General features: G+C 31.8%; 1 protein-coding gene across 1 annotated transcript in view; it reads right to left on the minus strand.

Moving 5' to 3' along the window:
* LOC129219007 (histone-lysine N-methyltransferase SETD2-like) overlaps window positions 1-22,484 on the minus strand; it is a 187,654-nt gene that overhangs the window by 137,595 nt on the left and 27,575 nt on the right. The window contains exons 6-7 of the mRNA XM_054853327.1: window positions 16,463-16,664; window positions 2,487-2,584 (exon numbers count right to left, since the gene is read on the minus strand). Of these exons, the coding sequence (XP_054709302.1) occupies window positions 2,487-2,584; window positions 16,463-16,664 (300 nt within the window). The remainder of the gene's footprint in view (window positions 1-2,486; window positions 2,585-16,462; window positions 16,665-22,484) is intronic.

Below are 22,484 nucleotides of genomic sequence, written 5' to 3' on the forward strand. Positions count from 1 at the left end.
CCCCAAGGATCAGAATCCTGAAGATCTGGAATCTATCAAAACAGTGTTCTAAAATGGTGAATCAGCTTTAAAAAAAAGAACCAACTACCCTGTTTAAGCTAAGATTGCAAAAAAAAAAAAAAAAAAAACACTCAAAGCCTGAAATTTTGAAAACATTAAGTACTTTCGGCTGTTAATATATTCCAGTATTGCTGAGAGTTTGAGATCATCAGCTTTTGTGTAGCAAGCATGTAAATTGTTGAAAAAGCACAGTTCTAGATTTTAGGATGTCATAAACTCTGAACAAAAATACTTCATTATTCCTTTAGTCAAAATACTTGGTTTTGATGTAATACAGTTGCAGAGTGCAAGTATTGATTTTGTAAAATATATTGTCACCCAAATTGGCCATCATTCCTTCAAATGAAAAATAGCCTGATTTCTATACAATGTAGCACAATTTTATCTTTCTTTAGTACCACTAAAAAGAACAAACTATTTTTCCTGTCAAAAGAGGTCTTTTTTTTTTCAGAAAGGATGAAAAAATGAGCTTGAAATACCATATGTCACAATGAATTGCAGAAAATTTTATCCTACTGGAAGCCAAAAATTTTGAGAGCTTAATGTACTCTAGGTTGTCAAAACATTCTAGTATTTTTGTGAATTTAAACTCATCAGTTTTTGTGTAGCAGGCATGTAAACTCTTGACAAAGTGTGATGGGGAAATTGTTTGCTTAATTTTAGGATGTCATAAATTCTGAACAAAAATAAGTCAAAAGCTCATATGGACAAAATTAATTGTTTTTAATGTGTTACAGTTGCAGATCATGAGTATTGATTTTGTAAAAGGTATTGCCATTCAAAGGGGGTCATCAAAATTCCTCACATCAAAAATCGACTGTTTCCAAGGTATTGTATTTCAAGTTTGTGACCTTGCATCTTTGTTTCAATAGTACCATTAGAAAAAAGATTTTTTTCTTGACAAAATAGGCTGTTTTTCTCTTCTTTTTTTTTTTCATGGTGTTAAGGATGAAAAAATGGGCTGAAAATACTGTCTGTTGTTTATGAGAAAAGCTCATTCAACAGTGCATAAGGGATGGCAATTGCAATGGAAACCGGTTAATAGTAATTTTACCAACTGCTTAGCAATCAGAAAGTTTTTTTATTATTCTTTTGAATTTAGTTTGCAAACTAAATATGAGAGAAACAGAAAAATATTTTCTTCTGTCTGTTGTATCAGTTGTTTACAGAACAAAATTTTTTTGCTTCTATCATATTTAATTTGCAAACTAACTTTTAAAAAGAACAAAAAACTGTTTCTAATAATAGTTGAAAAATCACTACAAACCGATTCCCATTGCAATCCTCATTTGTTATACTTTGTAGAATGAGATTTTCATGTGAACAATCCACAGGTATTGAAACTCATTTTTCCATTCTTATCTGAAAGAACACCATTGGAAAAAAAATATTTTGATAGGAAAAAGTCTGTCTTTTCTAATGGTACTAACGAAAAGATGCAAGGCAACAAACTTGAGCTACACCACATTGAAAACAGGCAATTTTTCATATGAAGGATTTTGATGGCCATTTTGATGACAATATAAAATAGATATGTCAGCTCTGCAACTGTAACCTATTAAAAACAAATACTTCGTCAGTAGACTTATGAAGGACGAGGCATTATTGTTCATATTTTATGACAACCTTTAATCCAGGAAAAAATTTACCCACCACGCTTTTTAAGAGTTAACATGCATGCTACACAAAATCGAATGAGATTAAACTCACAAAAATACTTGAATGTATTACCAACCAAACGTACTTTAAGTTCCTATAATTTCAGGCTTCCAGCCAGGTTTAGGCTAAGGTTTTCAGATACTTTTGCCTAAACATGGCAATTTGTCACAAAAAGCTGATCTGTGAGAAGTTTTTTTTTTTTAGTGTGTTTGTGTGGGGGGGGGGGGGGGGATCCTAGATCTTGGAAATTTAAAATTTGCATTAGGTTAGTCAAAAAGGCATCTCTGCACCTCTATGAAATTTCATCCAAATTAGTAATAGTTGGTTGGGGACCACGAGGTCACGTGACATAGAATGACTCATAAGTAATAAAGGAAAGTTTTACAAATCTTTCTTGTTCTTTGATCACAAAACCCGTTAGTTCTGCCGGTCCTGAGAGAATCTGCTTGATTTTGAATGGTAATAATATTCTAACTACATTGTACCATGTTTAAAGTTTAACTGTTTGCCTGGTACATTATCTATGAAATGTTAATAACCACTTTTATGATATTTTCTGTTTATTCAGTTTTTGCCACAAATGTGGCAGCAAAAGGTTTTTGTCACATCAGTTTTAACCAATTTCTACCAGTGGTTTTAACCACCTTGGCAGAAACCTGCCAATCCTGAGAACAAGTATCATTGAAGCAATTTTTTTTAGATTATGAGCATTCAATTTAGCTAAAATTATTATGAAATATATGTAGATTATACAAAATATGACAAACCCATATCGTTCAAATTGGTAGTCAAAAGTAAGCTCTGATGAAGCTTTCAAATCTGTTTTAGCAAAGAAACCTATGCGAAGTTCACCATTACAAGTCCACTGAAAATAAAGCATACATTAATGTAGTTATAAAATTCCAAAAAAAAAAAGTAAAAAAAAACCCTTACATAATATTAACTTTGAATTTTATTTTCAAATTATTAAATGCTAGACTTTTTACTTTGCATGGTAATTTCGACTAAATTAAGCAGTAATTTTACTGTGTTTAAATTACATAGTTAAGCATATTGTTTAAAATAGTGTAATTCTCCTTCCTCTGTTCCCCATTAAGGATTAAATAAACCATGATAATTAAGACACATAACTACACATAAACATTTAAAACTACACATTTTTTTTTCCTTTTTCACTGCACATTTCTTTCCAGAAAAGGTTGGCAGCCCTGCTTTGATTATCAACTTTATTTCTTGACTAGCAGTACCCACATGGAGGCGCCTATGCTAAGAATTAAAAGGAATAAATGAATCCCCCCCCCCCGATATCAAAAAATAAGATGGTCAAATACCAAAAAACAGAATATAAGAAAAAGAAGAAAACTTTATGTGCCTACAATTTTACACTAAAAGGTTTTTTCAGTAGTTGTGCCTATGTTTTGACTATTTAATGTTTTAAAAACAGATATCATAAATCTGAAAAGTCTTTAAAAAAGTTGACGGTAATCTCAAACTTTTAGTGATTTTTTTTAAAGCCAATTTTTTCTTTTTTTTTTTAGATATTCAAGAAAAAAGTAGATGTTTTCGCACTTTAGATCGTTTGTATTAGTGTTTTAACTGTCAGATTAACATCTCAATTACAATCTGTAACACTATAAAAACCCTGCAAATACTGAATACTGCATTTCTTAATAAAATGTTTCTTTAGAGTTAAAATAAATGGTTTGATACAAGGACAAAAAAAAAAATAATAATAATAATATTAGGCAAAATTATATCATATCGATACTATACTGCCTTTTAAATATTAATCGATAGTTTCTTTTTTTTTACTTGAGTAAAAGTGCTACACATCTATGTAAATAAAAGAGAGAATATGTGAGTGTGTTCCCTATACTGCCCCCTAAGCCTAATGGGGTATCTCAAGAGAAAGTAATTTTAGGCAAATCGACATTTCATAAAACTGAATTTTGCACACACTTTTTTTTAACGTAAAACTTTAACTACGGACATTTACACTAAGGAAATTGAGATACTGTTTTCAGCTAAGGAAATAATAATATTTTTGAGGTACGTCAAATTGTGTTAGTGATGTTTGACAGTTTATAATTTAGACACAGCCTTAAGGCTTAGGAAAAAGATGGGTTACCTCTCAAACATTCCTTAGCAACGAAAAAATGCAATTGCAAAAAAAGTTGAGGTACGCCCATTAGGCTTAGGAGGGCAGTATACAAATCCAGTTTATGGCGGATCATGACCAAATTTGGCGGGAAAGTAATTGGGCACCCAAGAAGGAACGTAGGGATTTTTTAAACGTCAAGAAAGTACCGAACCATTCAAATTTTAATTTTTAAGGGCCGAAAATGGCATTAAATGGCTCTTTCTAGGATTTTAATTTATTTATGGAGGGTTGCGTTTAATTTATTCAGGAATTTTTGATTTGTCGTTTTCTTTCTTTGCAAATGATTATTTTGATAGGAAAGCGTCACTTGACATGACTTTTATTTTCGAGGTGAGGTACACAGAGCGAAGCCGGGCAATGCAGCTAGTTAATAAATAAAATAAGTTTGCATTTATTTAAGGTCTTAACAGATATTTCAATTCCATTTACCACTTTCAATTTGCCACAGCCGCCCAAAAATCAGGAGAAATTACTTTTGTGACATCTAATGCTATAAAACTCCCATTTTATTAAACACTTAATACAAGCTGAATCATTAGATACCATATTTACAGAATAACATTATGATACTTTGACAATTACTGAAAAGATTCAGCTCACTGTAGCACAATTTCATCAAAGATGTACATAGTTTTTTAAAAAAAATTTAAACTTGCAAAAAGATGATTAAACGATGAGTTGCATAATAGTAATTAAAATTATAATTGTTTCTTGTGTTAGTCAAACTCCAAGTTCATGGTAGAAGAATCAATAAATATTATTTTTATGAAAAAGGTCTTCATTATTGAAATATCTTAAAAGAATATTTTTATTGTTTGCATTTATACTATCAAAAATAAGGAATACAATAGGATTGGGAAAGACTTCAGACCTTGTCTTTTTATTGGAGGCTTTTAATTAAAATTATTTTTTTATAGAAAGAAATTGTATCCCTAAATGCATTAAACCAGGAGAAATAATGTTTACAATGAAAAACAATGATTTTCTTAAAGCCTATTCGTGCTATCGTATAAATGTACTTATCAGGCAATTATTTCATAATCTGCAACTTTTTTTAAAATCTTCAAACAAAATATGTGTTAATCTCTTGACTTTCAAAGATATGTAATGCATATCCGACTTTTGATTCATTTGTAGGTACTTCAAAATACTTTCCATGCTTAAGAATATGGAATAGTACATGGTTTTACTTTTATTTACTTGTTTATCCTAGAAACCTATAACTATGAGAAAATTAATTTACATGACTTCATTCAAAGTTATTTATAATTTACCATGTCTTAACTCTCAGAGTAAATTATGTGTTTCATTATTTATTTACATCAAGGTCAATTATATGTAGTATTCTTTTAACAGTTATAGATTTTCAAATATTATTTTCCCTATAAAAAATTCTACTTATGAGGACCCAAAATTTGGTTTTGAAAACTTCCTAATACGATTTCGGGATCAAAAGAACAACTTGCAGCTGCCTCATTTAATCATGAAATTCCAAACATTTTAACAGGCTGTAAAGTCTAAACCATTTGAGATTCACCATAAATATTTTTTACACTTTCTTAAATACATATTTAAAAAAAAAGAAACCATGTCAAGTTTCAATTAAATTCAAGACAGCGGTTGGCAAGCCATTTTTTGATTGACTTTTGCATTTTTTCTAAAATAAATTAAAGAAATAAAAATATTATTGAAATGTTGAGTAAAATAAGCAAATATAAGGTAGCATATAGTAAAAAACCATTCAGCATTATAAATGAATGAAATATTCGCGCAGGATGCAAAAAGATTGAAAACTCAAACGAGGCATGCAACTTTCGGCCCAGAACATGTTTGACGTCGTTGGCATGTCTCCAAAACATATGTTTTTGGCAGATATCGCTGAGGATAAAGATTCGAAGTGGTTAAAATAGAAATAATAAGAAAACATGAACCGAAAATTAAGAAAAATTGGAATCTTTTCCTATTTTTGAGAAAAATTGCGCTATGAGGCCTGAGAGAGGCAAAAAAAGGAGGAAAGACTTTAAAAGCCAACAGAAAAAGCCAGAAAACTCTTATCCCTGTAAAACCAAAACAAAATCTGGTTTAAACGAGGGGAAAAAAAGAGTTACTTGGATTTTTATTTTGCAAAAAAAAAAAGGTTTTTTTTCCCAACCCAGATTTGGCAGAGTTACAAACATTTTTGCAAAGATCCCATGTGGTATAACGATATCGCAAAACTACCCATACTATATCGCTATGTTACGGAATCACGACATTCTATGATGTCCGATACGGCACAGGGTGTGATACTGCGATATCGTAAACAACATTTTGACAACGCAGTAAAGACGACATCTCCGCGTTATTAATTTGCCAATATCTTACTATATCGTTTATGCAGCATTGCAAGGATATCATAGTTCTGATATCCCAAACATCCCTTCACGTTGTCTTGCAGACGACCTGACCAATATATGCAGTCTTTTTTAAATTTGGCTTTTAAATCGCTTTCACAACCTAAAAAAACCGCGGGAAAAACCGCAGATCCACGGAAGATTTTCATCCCTGTATTAATAAAAAAAATAAATCTATAATATATATAAAAACTATATATATATATATATATATATATATATATATATATATATATATATATATATATATATATATATATATATTATTATTATTATTATTATTGTGCTGCTTTGCGCCTTCTAATTTGAATACTAGGTGTTTGCTTTGTTTCTATGTTGTTCTTTTAATTTTCGGGTTTCGTCGATTCAACGATGTACTTGTCCTGTTGCTATAAATTGTCTTACCGCACCTTCTTTCTTTATTATGGGCTTATGTACAAATAATCGTTGTAAAATTTGATCTTTGGCTGACACTGAAGCTAGTGTTCATTTTGAGGGTAACTTTTGAAAGCAACATCATCTTGTTTATCTTATTAAATGTCTTTCCTGAAATCTATGTTATATTGGACAAACTAGGAATTCACTAAATATTCGTATCAACAATCACAGACATGATATACTTTCGTTTAAAAACAAAGAAGACAAAGAACTTCAGCATTTTCAATTTCACAGTTTTGATAAAATTTCTATTTCAATTCTAGGTTTTGAACACTCTCTGGAGAAGAGACTTTCACTAGAATCTCATTTTATTCTGCAATTCAAATCTATTTTCCCTTATGGGTTAAATTCCTCCCTTGATAATAAATTATATACAGCATGCCATAACTCATCTAAAAATCTTTGTATTTATTCACTGTTTAGATTTGGAAATAATACAAAGTACTTCTCGTTTCAATAGAGGATCAGGAAAATCCCCTCCTCGTTTCTGCCCATTTTTTCGCCCATTGAAATTCTTGATAAGCTTGAAAATTCATTTTGTCATTCTTATGACACTGAATATGTTAGGAAATTTCTTTTTAGTCTAAAACATAAATTTCTAAAAAAACTAACAAATTTCCTTCCAAACTACCTTTTTAAAAATTCACACTTTGAATTTCTTTGTTATGATCTACAAAGTTGGTTCTACTCAACAACATCAAACTTACTACTGCACTTTTAGTTTTTTGCAAATATCCTTCGACTATTTAAACTTTTCAAAACTACACAGCAAACTTTTGGATTTTTTTCCCATCAAGGATCTACAAATTGTCTTCAGCTACAAATTCAATCCTCCTTTCTCGAAAAAAATTCTAAACTATCAAGAAGTTGCAAAAAATTTTGATAAATATTTGAACTTTGATTGTAATTGTGCTAATTTCTCTAATTCCATCTTCTTCAACTGTGATCTTGGTCATATTCTGACCGGTGATTTGAATTTTTTACAAAACAAAAAACTCATTAAACTTTTTAGTTTGGGTACTAAATATTGACCTAATTTTTGTATTAATTTGCTAAAAGCTTTTAATAAGCTTACATTTGAACTTGAATATTTTTTAAGAAAAATCTCCTATTGTTTTAATGTTCCACTTAATGCATTTCTTGAATATAGACACCACTTTTTAATTGAACTGAAATCACTTTTACATGATATTGTTAACACAGAATCTTCATACTTCCATCTCTCTGCTGATGAAAATAATGCCATCAATGATTTTAAAAAAGCCTTTGTCTTTACAATTGTTGATGAAGCCAGTTCTAATTACTCTATCTGCTGCAAAAAATTATATGCTAATATTTTGAAAAATGAACTACAAAAAACCACCACTTATGTTTCCTCCAAACTTAATGAATCCTTCATCATCAAAAAATTTGCTGCTGCTTACAAACTTTTTAAATTGCCACGTCCTGATTCTGTTAACTTACCTTACTTATATGCAATTCCAAAATTTCATAAAACACCTGTTGGATTTCGCTTTATTTGCTCTGCCACCAACACCATTGGAAAAAATCTGAGTGTAAAGCTTGAACAGTTTCTCAAAAAAAATTCTTGAACAACTTAAATTTCAACAAATGAATTGGTTCTGGATTGTTAATAATAGTGTTGAAGTGATCAATTTACTTAATATGCTTGATATAAATTACTTAGAAACTTTTGATTTTGAAAACCTCTTCACCAATATCCCACTCATTGAACTTTTTTCCTCTGTTTCAGAACTTTTTAATTCAGTCAAGGATTCCCTTGATTTTAATGAATTTTTTTTTCTTGGTCTTTTTAAATTTTGTACTTTCAATAATTTTTTCAAAAATGGTAATTCATGTATTCTACAAATTAATGGCATAGCAATGGGAGCTAATTTTAGCTCTACATTAGCCAACCTTTTTCTTTTATATTATGAGAGAAAATATTTAATTGACAATCCTTCCTCTACACCTCTTTGTTGCAGATACATTGATGACCTTTTGTGTATAAATTTTCCTAATTTTTCTGAACTTAGCAAAACTATTTATCATAGTTCATTAACGCTCAAAAAGACCGTTCTAATCAAAATAGCTTTAATTTCCTGGATATCAACATACAAATTGACTCAAATTGTTCCACTACAATCTATGATAAAAGACGCGAATTCAATTTCAGTTAACAGTTTACAAGATTTTCCCTCCTGCTTAAGTAAAAAGGTTTTTATTGGCATTATTGTTTCGCAAGCTATCAGAATTAAAAGAATTTGCAATACCATTTCTGCATTTAAGCAAGAAATTTCAGTACTCAAAAACTTACTTTTTAATAATAACTTCCCTAAAAATCTAGTTGAAAACATTTGCTTAAGTATAGCCTTGGATGAGCATTTCGCTTCTTTTGAAACTGTTTAACTGTGTAAATGTATGATACAACCGTGACAAACCATTTTTTATGAATCACCGGGGTGGATGAATTTTTTACACGAGTGAAACAGGCGACTCTGTATGTCTATGGACTGATTTCTAAATATGCTTTTATGTTTTTAATGTTTTGTTGACAAATGGAATGTTTTTTTATCAGGTTGAACAATGGATTTGGTTATGTTTACGTGGATTTCAAAGTAAGACAATTTTGTTATAGGCAGGTACTGTCACGTGGAAGGCTAATTATCGGAACTTGTTTTCCTAATTAGTCGAGGCGAAACCCCCTGCTTTTAGTTTTAGGTTTGAGCTCTAGTTTATTGTTTTTAGGTTAGCAAGAGGTGCTTTTGCCCATTGTTACTCTATATTACATGTACTGGAGCTTGAACATTCTCTTCTAGTTCATAGTTAAAATTTTGGTCTTCTGACCATAATTAATGAATCCTCCACGGCTGATGAGCTCTGGATTCACTCTTTATCTACTCCTACTTAATAGCTGTTTGCATTTTTCCTTTTTATCATCATTTATTATTTATAATTTGTTTAATATTTGAAATTCTGATTGCTTAATTTTATATATATATATATATATATATATATATATATATATATATATATATATATATATATATTTGGATGGGTCTTTATTTTAACTTACCGACACAATTAAATTTTTAAGTTAAATGAAAACAACATTAAAACATACTGCCATCTGGACATGGTTGCTAGATGTTTTGAAGGCAAAAATTTGTTTTTATGTATATTTATGTAAGGATATAAAAAGATGGCACATTTTAGCAGGAAGGTAATGTAAATGAAATAGAGAGAAGGAAAACTGAAAGCCAGAAAAGATTTAAGAAAAAAGAAAAGAAAGCAGAAACCTGAGCAATTTTGTGCTCTGCAAAAAACAATAAAGGCTTAGCTTGAAATATAGGCAGAATACAGAACAATATAAGATACATTTTGGAAAATATAGGAGGCATGTCACCCCCATAGAGTTGAGATTACGTAGAGGAACCCAGTCAACCTTTTCCCCTTCTGGAGAAACACGCCACAGCTTCGCACAAACAACGTGGCTGAAAGCTGCAATATTTGGAATTAATCCCATATTTTGGCGCACGCGAATGTCTCATCAGCTTTATTTTATCCATCTCAAATTTTCGGCTCGATAAAAGACTGTTGTTTTTCGTATAGCCGTTTCAAATCAATTATTTCTGAACCTCATTTATCCTAAAAAGATATTATTAAAGATAAAAATCAAGGTTTGTAAATAATAACGCATCTACAATAATTTATTTATCTTGAAAAGATCGTTTTGCATCAATTACTATATTGTTAAATACTTTATTGTCTTGGTCTTACATTAAATATCAAAAGACATTGAAAGACTAAGCAAAACCTTGTATGGTTTTTGAATAGTTGATTTCAATCAAAGATGCACCGAATATTTGGTTGGTATTGAATTTCATTTCTCAATTTTAATGAGAAAATTATTTACCAGTTACTGAAAAGACTAAGATAGTAGAAAGCAGCTGGAATAAATTGTAATTTGTAATGATACTCTTAGCAGTTTGGGGTTGTACTTGCATGTAAGGTAAATGCATGCAAGATTCTTTATTTATGACATAATGAGTTACCATGATTATCATTTTATCGAATCATATATCAGAAAAAAAATAATTATATGTTAATGCATAATTGCAGACAAACAAACCAAGTTAGCCATCCATTATTAATTTTTTTTTTTTTTGCTTTCGAAATGATTTTATTTTTGAGCAATCACGATTGTTTGTTGTTTTCACTTGACAGTAGTTATGATGCCCTTTGATTTTGTTTTTTTATGCTTTTAATGCAAACTCCTCTGGTGCACGGGAATCCATGAGCATGTCCCTCCCCCCTCGGTAGTGGCGTCCGTTAGGGTGTCCCAAGATATAATGGCGAAAAAAAAAATTTGTGAAATCGAATACGTATACCCTCCAAATTTTTTCCTTTTCACCTCAGAAACATGAGAAAAAAGTTTTATCGCAATCAAATAATAGGAACCCGTGCCGACTTGAGGTCAAAGTTGGACTTGAAATCTTGTACAGCGACTACAGTGGAAATATTGCTAACTGTATAATTCCTTACTACACGTGACATCAATTTATTTAAAGCAGATATTTATAACAATATTAGACTACAAGAAACATTACTGCACATATTTTTATTTCAATGTTTGCTTTTTGCAGTCAGGATAGAGCTTCTGGTGCTCTTGAACGCAACGTAATACAAATTGCTTTTGTTCCTCATCAGCTGTAAGCAAACCATGAAAGTCCTGCATCATTTTTCCCGCTTTTTCAGCTGCATCATTTACTGCTTTAAACATTGAGACAGTCTTTTTCACATCAAAGAATGAAATATTATTGACTATACCCTAAAAGCTGGATGAATTTTTGTAGAGCAGCTTTTGAGATAACTGGGTTTACATTTCCGTACATTTTTTTCAAAAAGCACAAATCTTTGTTGGGTGCTTTGACTGCCAAAATGCATTGAAGTCATATTTTCACGTATATTGTTACTACAAACAAGCAGACATCAAACAATGTTTCATTTTCCTTCGTATCTAATTTTAGTTGTGAACTAAATAGTAATAGTTTTAGGGAGTAAATCGCTCGAGCCGTCCATCGAGCTTGGTGCATGACTCCCAGTGGTCTTATTTCAAATTCATTATCTGTATCTCCACCTAAAAATATGATAGGCAGTTCTATCAACTCTTGATAGTCATCCATGACCGTAATATTAGTGAGTTCAGCACGGTAAATGTCAAGTAAATTTTCCAAGTCAGTGTACAGTTCGGAACAACTCCGCAGCTCCTCCATAGCACTGTATTTTAGTGCGATAGATCAGTTCATATATAGGATGGTGGCAAGCAAAGGAAAGCACTTCTCTTTCATATAGTTTCTCAAGAATAGCGCAAGAGCCACTTAAAGGACCTGTTTTGGAAGCTTCAGTATCACAACAAAGAGTTTTGAACTTAGTCTTCGAGATTCCAATCTAAAACTGCCTTTCAAACAGCCTGTTTTTGTTCTTTTCCTGTAGAATTATCCAGTTTAGATTCAGCAATGAGTTGTTTGTCACATCCTTATGAAATAACTATAGATAAGCGATATTCTTTTGATTTTTGAGCACTCAAAGCAGGCAACACTTTCATATCCCAAGGTAAATTCACTACATGTGGTACCTCGTACTGGAAACCAATTTTTATTCCTTCCTTGTGCTCCTTCGCTTTTTGGTTTGAATCTTTGAATTGAAGATACCTATGGGAAATCCAACAATGTTACACCCTAGTGCATCAACAGTAGCTTCAAAAATAAACACATAATCTCGTATACTTGGACACCTGTCCAATGCAGCAACTGACTTTGGAGTAATAAAATCGCTCTTCATTACATATTTACTTGTTCCAGGTTCTGATAATTCATGTTCCAGGTTCTGATATACTTGTTCTAGGTTCTATTATACTTGTTCCATGTTCTGATAAACTTGTTCCAGGTACTGCTTTATATGTTTCAGGGAAATCTTCTGAATTAATATTTTCACCTGAGCTCGAAGAGGAATTTTCTTGTACAGGTTTATACAGTTCCGAGGATGTTGAAGCGGAATCGTATTTCATATGCTTGTTTTCTTCCTTGACGGCTCAAAGTCGAGCCTTTTCCTCTTTATTGACCAGTTTTTTATTCACCTTATCTAAAGTGACCACGTCGGCCGTGCTCTCTTTGGAGTTGCAAGAAAATCCCATCTTCCTCTATTTTGATTAACCGAAGTGCATCAGCATGTGCAATATTGAATAAATTGTTTAAATTACTCTCAAATTCTTGTTGGCACTACCTGAATACTTTCTGCAGTTTTTTTTTTTTTTTTTTACATTTTTTTGTCATTCTCTCCAAATTTGATACAGGTTTTTAAGTTTATTCACACAATTCGGCAACGATTTGATGGGAATGCGTGCCTTTTCCCAAAAGATGATGCATTCCCAAATGCCGAGATTTGCACTTTCACAGATTGTTAAATTTACTTCTTAAATGTTATAAAACAAAACAGTCAGAACTTGTCCGTTAGAGGGAAGTTTCATACCTATAATTTGGTGTTTTACGACTCCTATTAAAAATATCTCTTTTTTCAAACTTCGCAATTCCAGTGCCATGTTTCGTTCCCTATGGGGCGACTATACTGCACTAGCTGACGGGAATGTATTTGTACTGACACGTTTGATGGTTTGCAATTTGACACGGATAAGCCCCCCCCCCCCCCCTCCCCAACATATGTTTTTTCTGTTTTCATTTGTTTTCTGTGCACAATTTACAGCTGTTTTGAGCTTCGCAAAGTATCGCGTCGCCAGCGTTCGCTTGCTTATTGCTATACACGCGCTATTTGCAGGTTTAGAACTTTAGGCGCAAGTCGGCACGGGTTACCGTGCTTCAAATTTCATGAAACTTTTTATACAACAGTTTTGATGTAAAAGGAAAAAAATAAGAGGGTATGCGTTTAAAAAAAACGACTTTCATTTTTTTGGGACACCCTAGCGTCCGTGTCCTCAGGTCTACAGGCATCCGCAAGCATGTCCCTTCCCCTGCACAACGGCATCCATGTGCCTCGGAATCGAATTAATTATAAACAGCCTTCTCGACTTCACAAAATGATTATTACCAAAAAACAGTATCCAGCATCCAGCATATAACATCCAGCCCCGGGCATTAGGCATTCATTTGAATTTTGACGACTTGAATTGAAGTAATGGTTGCGATAAAATCTATTAGTAGTACATGAAGTATCTATAGTAGTACATGAAACCCAAATAGTAGGATTCTATTGCAATTCACAATTGCGAAAAACATAATTTGGAATACAGATCACAAAATTCAAACTAGTTCAGTTTATTTTAATAAGTTATATGATTTATGCAGAAAACTTTATGATGTTAAATGGCATTACATTTCACAAAAGAGAAAAACATTTTCTATTGCTATAAAGCTCAAAAATGACAGTTAAAATTTTTTTCCAAACATTCGGTATTCAGCCGAATATTTGGTTTGAATTTTGATTGAATGTTCGATATTCAGCAAAATATGGTATTCAGTGCATCCCTAATTTAAATCCGCAAACATTACAGAAGTATCATTAGTGAATAAGAGATATACTGCATTATACAAATCATTAATTTTTCATCAACACTCATGCATACCTTTAATTCTGGCCTTTTTTGTAAAAACATTTTTCATTTACTTCAGTGACTTTTTTCTTACAAATTTATTAAAAATATTTAACAGTTAATATTGGAATAGCAAAGAGAGTTAATGATTATTAAAGCAATTATAATGTGAAACGACACTGTTTTGTTTTCAATAGCCTGGTGATAAAATTGTTTGCCAATAGCCTAAAGTCTATTCGCCGTGAAAAATAATAAATACCAATGGATGAATTCCTCTCCAACAGTTTTTAATGAGTTAAACATCAAAATCAATATTAAAACAGAAATAATTGCTAATTAAACAAGAACAATTAATTATATAACTAAACAGAAATGATAATATATCATCATCTGAGCGAGTGTTGATACATTTAAAAATCATATTTTAAATAGAAAAAGTAATATAATTGTCACCCGTAACTGTGAAATAACACAGCAATATCCTTCAAATATTTCTTGATATTTGAAGATACAACAAGGATTGTACCATCTCAAAAGCTCTTTAAATAACGGGAACAGTTAAAATTTCTAAGCACGCGCAGTCATCACAAAGCAAAATCCTACGCCAGCAGCAGTTGTGGGCAGTTGTCGGAACCGGTTACAAGTTTACTAGGCAGAATTTTGTCCACAGGTCATGTGATTTCATCTTGGGCAAGGTTTGAGGGTTGTCCGTGCTCTCTACCCTAGTGTTTCCCCTCTAAGGTTACCCCTCATTTGAGTTTCTACTCTAAATATGGAAGAATACTTCCTAAGTTTACAGGCATACTTAGTGACATTACCAAATTCTCACCAGATAAAAAACCTTGGGGTCTTTAATAGCTATTTTAATAAACAAAGAAAAACTTTAATTTGCACAATTTGTTTGAAGCTTGTTAAATGTGACATAAATACTCTGATTGTAATGCAATACAAGTTTTATTGTTTTTTTTTTTTTTTTTTGCAATTAATTCCTTTTTGATTGGCAATTTTTGTTTGACACATGCAACAATCCTGATGTCTTGCCTTATTTTGAATTCCTGGTCCCTTTTTTTATCTAATAGAGGAAAGTCTAAGAAATATTTTTGAAAGAATGAAGTGTTTTAAGTAAATTCAAGAATGGAAAAGTGCATGTTTTGTACTCTTGTAAGAGTGGGTCATTTTGTCGGCACCATGCTGAACTAACGAATGTGAAAAATTGCATTCCGCCACAATACTCAAAAATGGCTACAGGTTGTAACTAATTCAAACGATAATTTTTTCTATTCTTAAAATTAACCATAAAAATTAAAACATTGAAAATATTTTAATGTCTCTGGTGGAAAAAAATGTATTCAGCGTCTTGGTTCTCCTAAAAAATGCCAATTTTCACATAAGTTAGTTCAGACGATTTTTTCACTCATTTTTGTTAAGTCTATAATTCAAGGAGCTGGAATGTTCAAGAGCTTAGCTTTTCAGAATTCAGCATTTTCTGTATTTTTCTAATTAATCTCTTTGGATGATAATTAATGAATATTACTGTAGGATGTAGGGTTAAAGAGTGGAAGAAATTCAGTTAGGAAAAAGGGGAGGGTGTTAATTTTGGCAGTGTAAGGTGCAACATAATTGAGAAAGTATCCCATAGAAAAACTTTTTGAATGAGGTTTCTTAGAAAAGTTCCCAATTCTTGTAGTCTCATGCCCTATCATGCGGGCCAATTACTTTGATTTTATTAAAACAGTTTTCAGCAAACCTCATATCTCTGGATACATTGGAACTCCATGCAAAGAATTATTTTAAAGTTTGAAAATAACAATTATGGTTATATTTACAGGCATGATTCATTTTAAAAGTAAAAGGAAAGCAAAGTGTTTGTTATGTTACAAAGCATTTTGCTTTATCACAAATAACAGAATATAAGTAAAACAGACGCTACCACTTTCATTTGATACAATTAACCCTTTTTTTTTTGAACAAATATTTGTAACTTAATTATAATATAAAAAGAAAAAAAAACAGGAAATAAAAAAACATGGATTTATGAAAAAACTCCTTTTACCCCTCACAATGCTCAATTTTTAAGAAGTTTTAGATGCAAAGAACAAAAATCATGTGAAATGTATAGACTTATGAATACTGTGGTTTACTTACTTTTTGAGTTTCACAATTTGGATTACAACTGTGATTCATGAAACGTGACAAATTTCCTTTTTTTGTGGCATCGATGATTTCATCACTTTTCAAGGCCATAAAATAATAATGATTAGACTTCTCTCGTGCATACTCTTTCACCCTTTGCTTAAATCCATGCCTACTCAAAACTTCTCCAACATATTCAATAACAAAAGTGCCTCTAAAAGAAGTAAATATGATTTTTAAGTACTATGCCAGCAAGAACAGAAAACTTAGAATACTTACAGCAACTTACATTAATAAGTAATTACATTCAATGAGTTCAAAAACCTTTATTCGCTACAACTAAACATAGTAAACAGAAGTGATGTGGATTGGATAAATACTCAGTGGGCAGGTGAATATTTTTTTGGTTTTTACCCTGGGCCTGGGTAACCCCAAAAACAGAGGTGGTTTTTTGAGGAGGGGGGGGGGAGTAAAAGTTGAATCACTGATAAATTTTTATCTAAATACAAAATAGAATGCATAAAACTTAATACATACATGTGTATTATACAGTTCATTCTATTTTTATGGAAAGATTTAATGAAATATTAAAAATTAAATCACGAATTTGAGAACTTCTCCTTGCAATCTAAAAAAAATTTCGTCTGTCCAGTTTACCTTGCTGATATTAAATCCAAATATGCAAGAAAAGAGTCTGAAATAATCCAACCTACTTGATAGCTGACCTTGCACAGAAATATTTGAAATTAGAGTGTCCTAAGACATAGTAGTAACCTAAAGACATTGAAGGATTGTTCATCACAAGATTGCGGGGAGAAATGAGAGAGCATGAGTTTACTATTATGGTGGAGAAGTTGGTGAGGAACAAGTGTTAAAGTAGCTTAGCACATTTTAAGTGCATCAGTTACATCTACACAGAAGAAAGAACTTTCAGTATTTTTATTTATACACAGTAAATAGAAAAACACATCTGACATAGAGCGGCATAAATCACATATCTATCCTATAATTGGAAGCAGCTACACTGTGAAAGGGGAGATAAAAACAAAAGGAATAGGCACTAGGAAGGAATATAAGGACAATTACACAAAAAACTGAGCAATTACTTATAAGTGAAGAAGTTCTTAGCCTAAAAACAGATAACTTGTGCCGTGCAATTCAGAAAACAATTCAAAATCTAAGTCTGACTCTGAAAAGTTTGAATAAGTCCATAATGTTCTCTTAAAAGGAACAGAAACTAGTAATATGTTTTACTTATTACTTTCAAAGGAGTAATTACTATATACATTTTATGTAAAGATAAAATTTTCCTCATCTATATTTTATTTACTTGTTTTTTTTTAAATGTTATTTAAAAAAAAAAATTAAACAGGGTTGCTCTTGCAATGATTTTAAGGATTTTTGAACCAGCATTGAAATTTCCTTTTTAATTCCTGCAAACTTTCATTCTGGTTTCCACTATCACTTCTCTTCTAACTTTCTCAGTTGCCAAGGGAAATAATGTAAGGTTTGCTTTCCTTTTTGCCAAACTTATCATTATTTCCCTTTAAATTAATCACAATTATTCTTATTTTTTAAAGTCAGCAATTACATTATTATTCAAAAAGAGTAGATATTTAAATTAGGGAAGCACCGATTAATCGGCCACTTTGCCGATTATTTATAATCAGCCAAATTTTACCGATTAATCGGCGGAAAGAAATATTTTCCAAAATAGATTTTTTTAAGCACACCTGCAACAAGAAACTACGATGAATAAATACATTTATGAACAATAAATAAATGTAATTTGCTGCAAACATTATTTTAGAACTGCAGTACAAAAGTGTAGATTAAAAACAAATAGTTTAGAAAGTGTGTAAAACTGAATGAAATAAAAGAAAAATTTTCACAGCCGAAATTCACATAACACTACAAAGAATAATTAAATTACAGAACTTCAAAATTGGAAAATATTTTACCCCCCTTAGCCTCCTACCCCTACATTTTTCATATTACCTGCTTTGCAGCTGCTTTTTATTTTTATGTTATTTATGTTATTTTTATTTATCATTTGAAGGACAGAAATGTAACAGAAACAAACAAATGTGTTTATTATCCCACTGGAACCTTTCCTTAACTCTTTAAGAAAATCAGGATCATTTCCTAAACTTTACGATGATACCCTAATCCCAGCTTTTGGTGAAATAACTTGATTCTTTTTTCAGTTGTTTTGTTCCACAAAACTATACATTAGATTACATCATACAACAAACAATTTAAATTTAATTTTTAATTCAACAGCAACAACAACAAAAAGCTAACCCCTTGTTATATCACACTTTTTGGGGGACAAAGAAAAAGTGCATCCAAAGAAAAGTGTATCCGAAAGCGCAATGTAACCGAGGTCATTAAAAATAGTTATCCATCCAACACATTCAAGTAAATTAGCATTCACCCTTTTTGACATGATTTTCAAATGGTTTCGATACAGTTCACAAATTTACTATCACACATATTGAAACTTATACAAGATTTAAGCTTAAGTACATTTTCAGCATCAATATAAAATGGTGAATAAAGATGATCTTCATCAGCTACAGAGTGATTAAGAGTGAGCATTCCATTACCCTCTTATTCCCAGTAGACTTTCTAATCCCTTGGATTTGCTGTAGAAAGGATGTGGAAAGCAAAAGTAACCAGATTATTTACAGAAAACTCTTTCGCCCATTCAGAGCCCACCTTCCTTTCTTTGATGCAAATCCTGATTTGTGCAACCAAGCACAAATCGTTTCTGTGTTAACAGGTAGTCACAGAGGGCATATGTTCTCTTCTACTTGGACCAGGATGACACCTGCCTGCTATCTCTCACTCATTGTAAAGGTCTTAGTATTCATACAAAAGAAAACATCAAGTAGTTTCCAAACTATATCTTAAACTAAAATATACTGCATGTATGTAACTTTGGATGGCAGGAATTTCCGCTGCTTTTCTAGTGAGTTCAGAAGAATAGGAGCATCTTCGTTTTGTTCACTAACAAAAAAAAAAGAAGATAAAGACCATTTCTGAGTAATACCATATGTTTTCATAAATGGTTTCTAGCTTAAAGCAAGGGTTTTTTTTTTAAGGTTTTAATATTTTGGGAGACAGAAGAATGGAGCAATATATCTGAATGAGCCATATATCGAGGCGCGATATAACGAGGAGCTACTGCAATTTTTAAACATTATTTCATGTAAAAAAAAGTACATACTTTGCTATTATTATTTTTTTACAAACTGAAAGTTGAAGGTTTTTTTTTTTTTTTTTTTTTTTTTTTTTTTTTTTTTTTTTTGTATTTTGAGCAAATATGCACACATATACAATGTTGCATAATGTTTCATGAGTTGATACTTTTCCCCTTTAGAATAGTGCTTATAAAAAAAAAATAATGACCATAGGCTGCCCCTAACATTTTTAAATTTTCACTTCTAGTTAACATTATGTGATTTTATTAATATTAATAAATAATTGGCTGAAAGAAATTTCATGAAATTTTGAAATTATTTTTGGAAAATTAGGAAAGAGGAGAAAAATTGTCTCTCAGAAATAAACTGTTAACTATTTCAAAAGTCAAAAAAACAGAAAAAAAGAAAAAAAGTGATGGCGGAATTGGTAGCATTAAAAATAATCATTATGATCATTAATCAGCGTGAACCAATTATTTGGTCGATTATCAACAGCCGATTAATCGGTAATCAACCAGTTAGCTTATTGGCACATCCCTAATTTAAATCAAGTATTGAGGGAAAATATATGATATTGTATAACTTTTTTCTCCCAGTTGCATAGGAAAGGGAATGGGCTCAGAGTCCAGATCCCGCCTTTGAAGCTCAAAATGAAGATGCAATAATCAAAATGAAAGTTATTCCATTCCACTTAGAATACTTTTTTCATCATCTAATCAATTTAACATATGTAATACAGCATGCGTAAAATTAATATCAAATTGTCTCTGTTTCAATTAATATTTCCAAGCATCAAAGTTGGCTGATTTTAGGCTGGACACCCTCCTTGACCAACTTCTAGCTACACCACTGGTTTTTCCTAATTATTTTTTAGGTCTATAAAATTAAAAAAAAATTTAAATGGCTTCAAATGTTTAACTTTTTTTCACATTTAATATACCAGGTGGTTTTTAAATAAGTTTCTCTATTTGCAGTTGTCTGTAGCTTGACGGAATAATCTGGATGAAACAAAAATTGGCACATTTACTAATCATGAAGGGGGAACGAGAATGGGGTAGTAAAAAATAATTCCTACTACTGCACAGGTGGCCCTGCAGTCTCCGAAAGATAGTGCTGCCAGTCAAAACACTATTAATCTTGAGCACAACCAAGGAGCAGTCATTTCTGTTTGATCTGTATTCTTTTGAGGAGTTACGGATAACAGGACTTGTAACATGTTCAGTTATTGCATAACAATGCATGCACATGTTGCAAACATTGGTAGTTCCTCAACTGCTGCAACGACAGTAAGTACCCTTCTATTACTTTTACGCAAGATGGAGCCTTACTCCAAATTGAGACAGCAGTACAAGGGTTGCTACGGCAACATTGTACTAATGATAGGGTAATAAGCCGTTATTTTCAAATGAGGTAAACTACTTGATCTCCTTATTTGAGATTATGCGGTTTTTAACTTTGATGATGCTTAAATCTAATGTTTACTGTTGACATTTTGTAAGGCTTAATCAACTAAAAGATCACATAACACACCATGTGCAAAACACTCAATGCACTACATTCCACAGTTAAGCATGTGGTGCACTGTCTCTATGGTATCCTCCTGCTCGATAGACATGTGGAATCTGAACTTGATCCGCATCGCTATGGGCAAGTGTAATCTATGTGTAATATTTTTTCATAAATTAAGCATGCCATCCAGATGCAAGTTTAAATTTTTTGTTCTTATATTACTCATTATTTGCTCAAAAGCGCCACCAGCCGGTGATTGTTGCAGATTTCTTTTATTATTCCATTCTTCTACCCCTTCCTGGTTAGTAAGTACACCAATTTTTGTTTCAGTTGGATTATCCCTTCAAGTTGCAGACAGCTCCAAACAGAGATACTTAGTTTATAACCACCCAGTATATTCAAGGGTGCATTTTTAATTCCGCTGAATGGAGGGGATGGGAGTAAATAGTAGGGTTATTTTTAGGCATCACTTGTTCTGTGACTAATTATTAGTATAAATGGCAAGCTTTATCTTAACTGAATCATCAGATTTTGATCTATTGTCAATCAAGCAACTCAATCGGGAGAAAAACTGAAAATATGAAGAAAATCAAACACCACGCCGTTATAAAGTTCCTGACAAAGTTGGGAAAGAAAGTCAGTTCAAAACATTGTCGAAGAGCTGTCATTGGTTTACAGAGAATATTGCCCTAGGAAAACAATGATTTATAAGAAGCATGGACTTTTTGAACTTGGCAGAGAGTCGCCTGAAGACAATACATGGTCGGGAGACTTATTGATATGACTATTTCGGAACTTGTTGAAAAGGTAGAAAAAATTATACTGGAAGTTGAAAAAAAAAAGAAATTGTTGGAGTATACAATGCAATCATTTTTTAAATCCTGCATGATCATATTGACAGGACAAAGACCAGTGCAAGATGAGTGCCAAGAATGCTCACACCACCGCAAAAACAACTGTGCAGCGAATGGGCCTTTTGGGGTTTTTGGACCTTTGTAGCCAGGATAAGGATAGTGTATTGGCCCAGATTGTTACTGAAACTTGGGTTCCTCATTATCAACCTGAGTCTAAGCAAGACTCCATGCAGTAGCATAAAAAAAGGACAGCATCGCCCAAGAATTTTAAGGCCACACAATCAGCTGGAAAACTCATGGCAACAATATTTTAGGAATCAGGAGCATTGTTGATTGATTATAAAGGTAAAGGTGGCTCTATAATTGGAGAATATTATTCTTCAATATTAGAACAGTTAAAAGAACCAATCACAGAAAAAAGAAAAGGAAAATTGATGAAAGGTGTGTTGCTCCTGCATGACAATG

The sequence above is a fragment of the Uloborus diversus genome, chromosome 3, assembly GCF_026930045.1.
Source record: "Uloborus diversus isolate 005 chromosome 3, Udiv.v.3.1, whole genome shotgun sequence".
NCBI lineage: Eukaryota > Metazoa > Arthropoda > Arachnida > Araneae > Uloboridae > Uloborus > Uloborus diversus.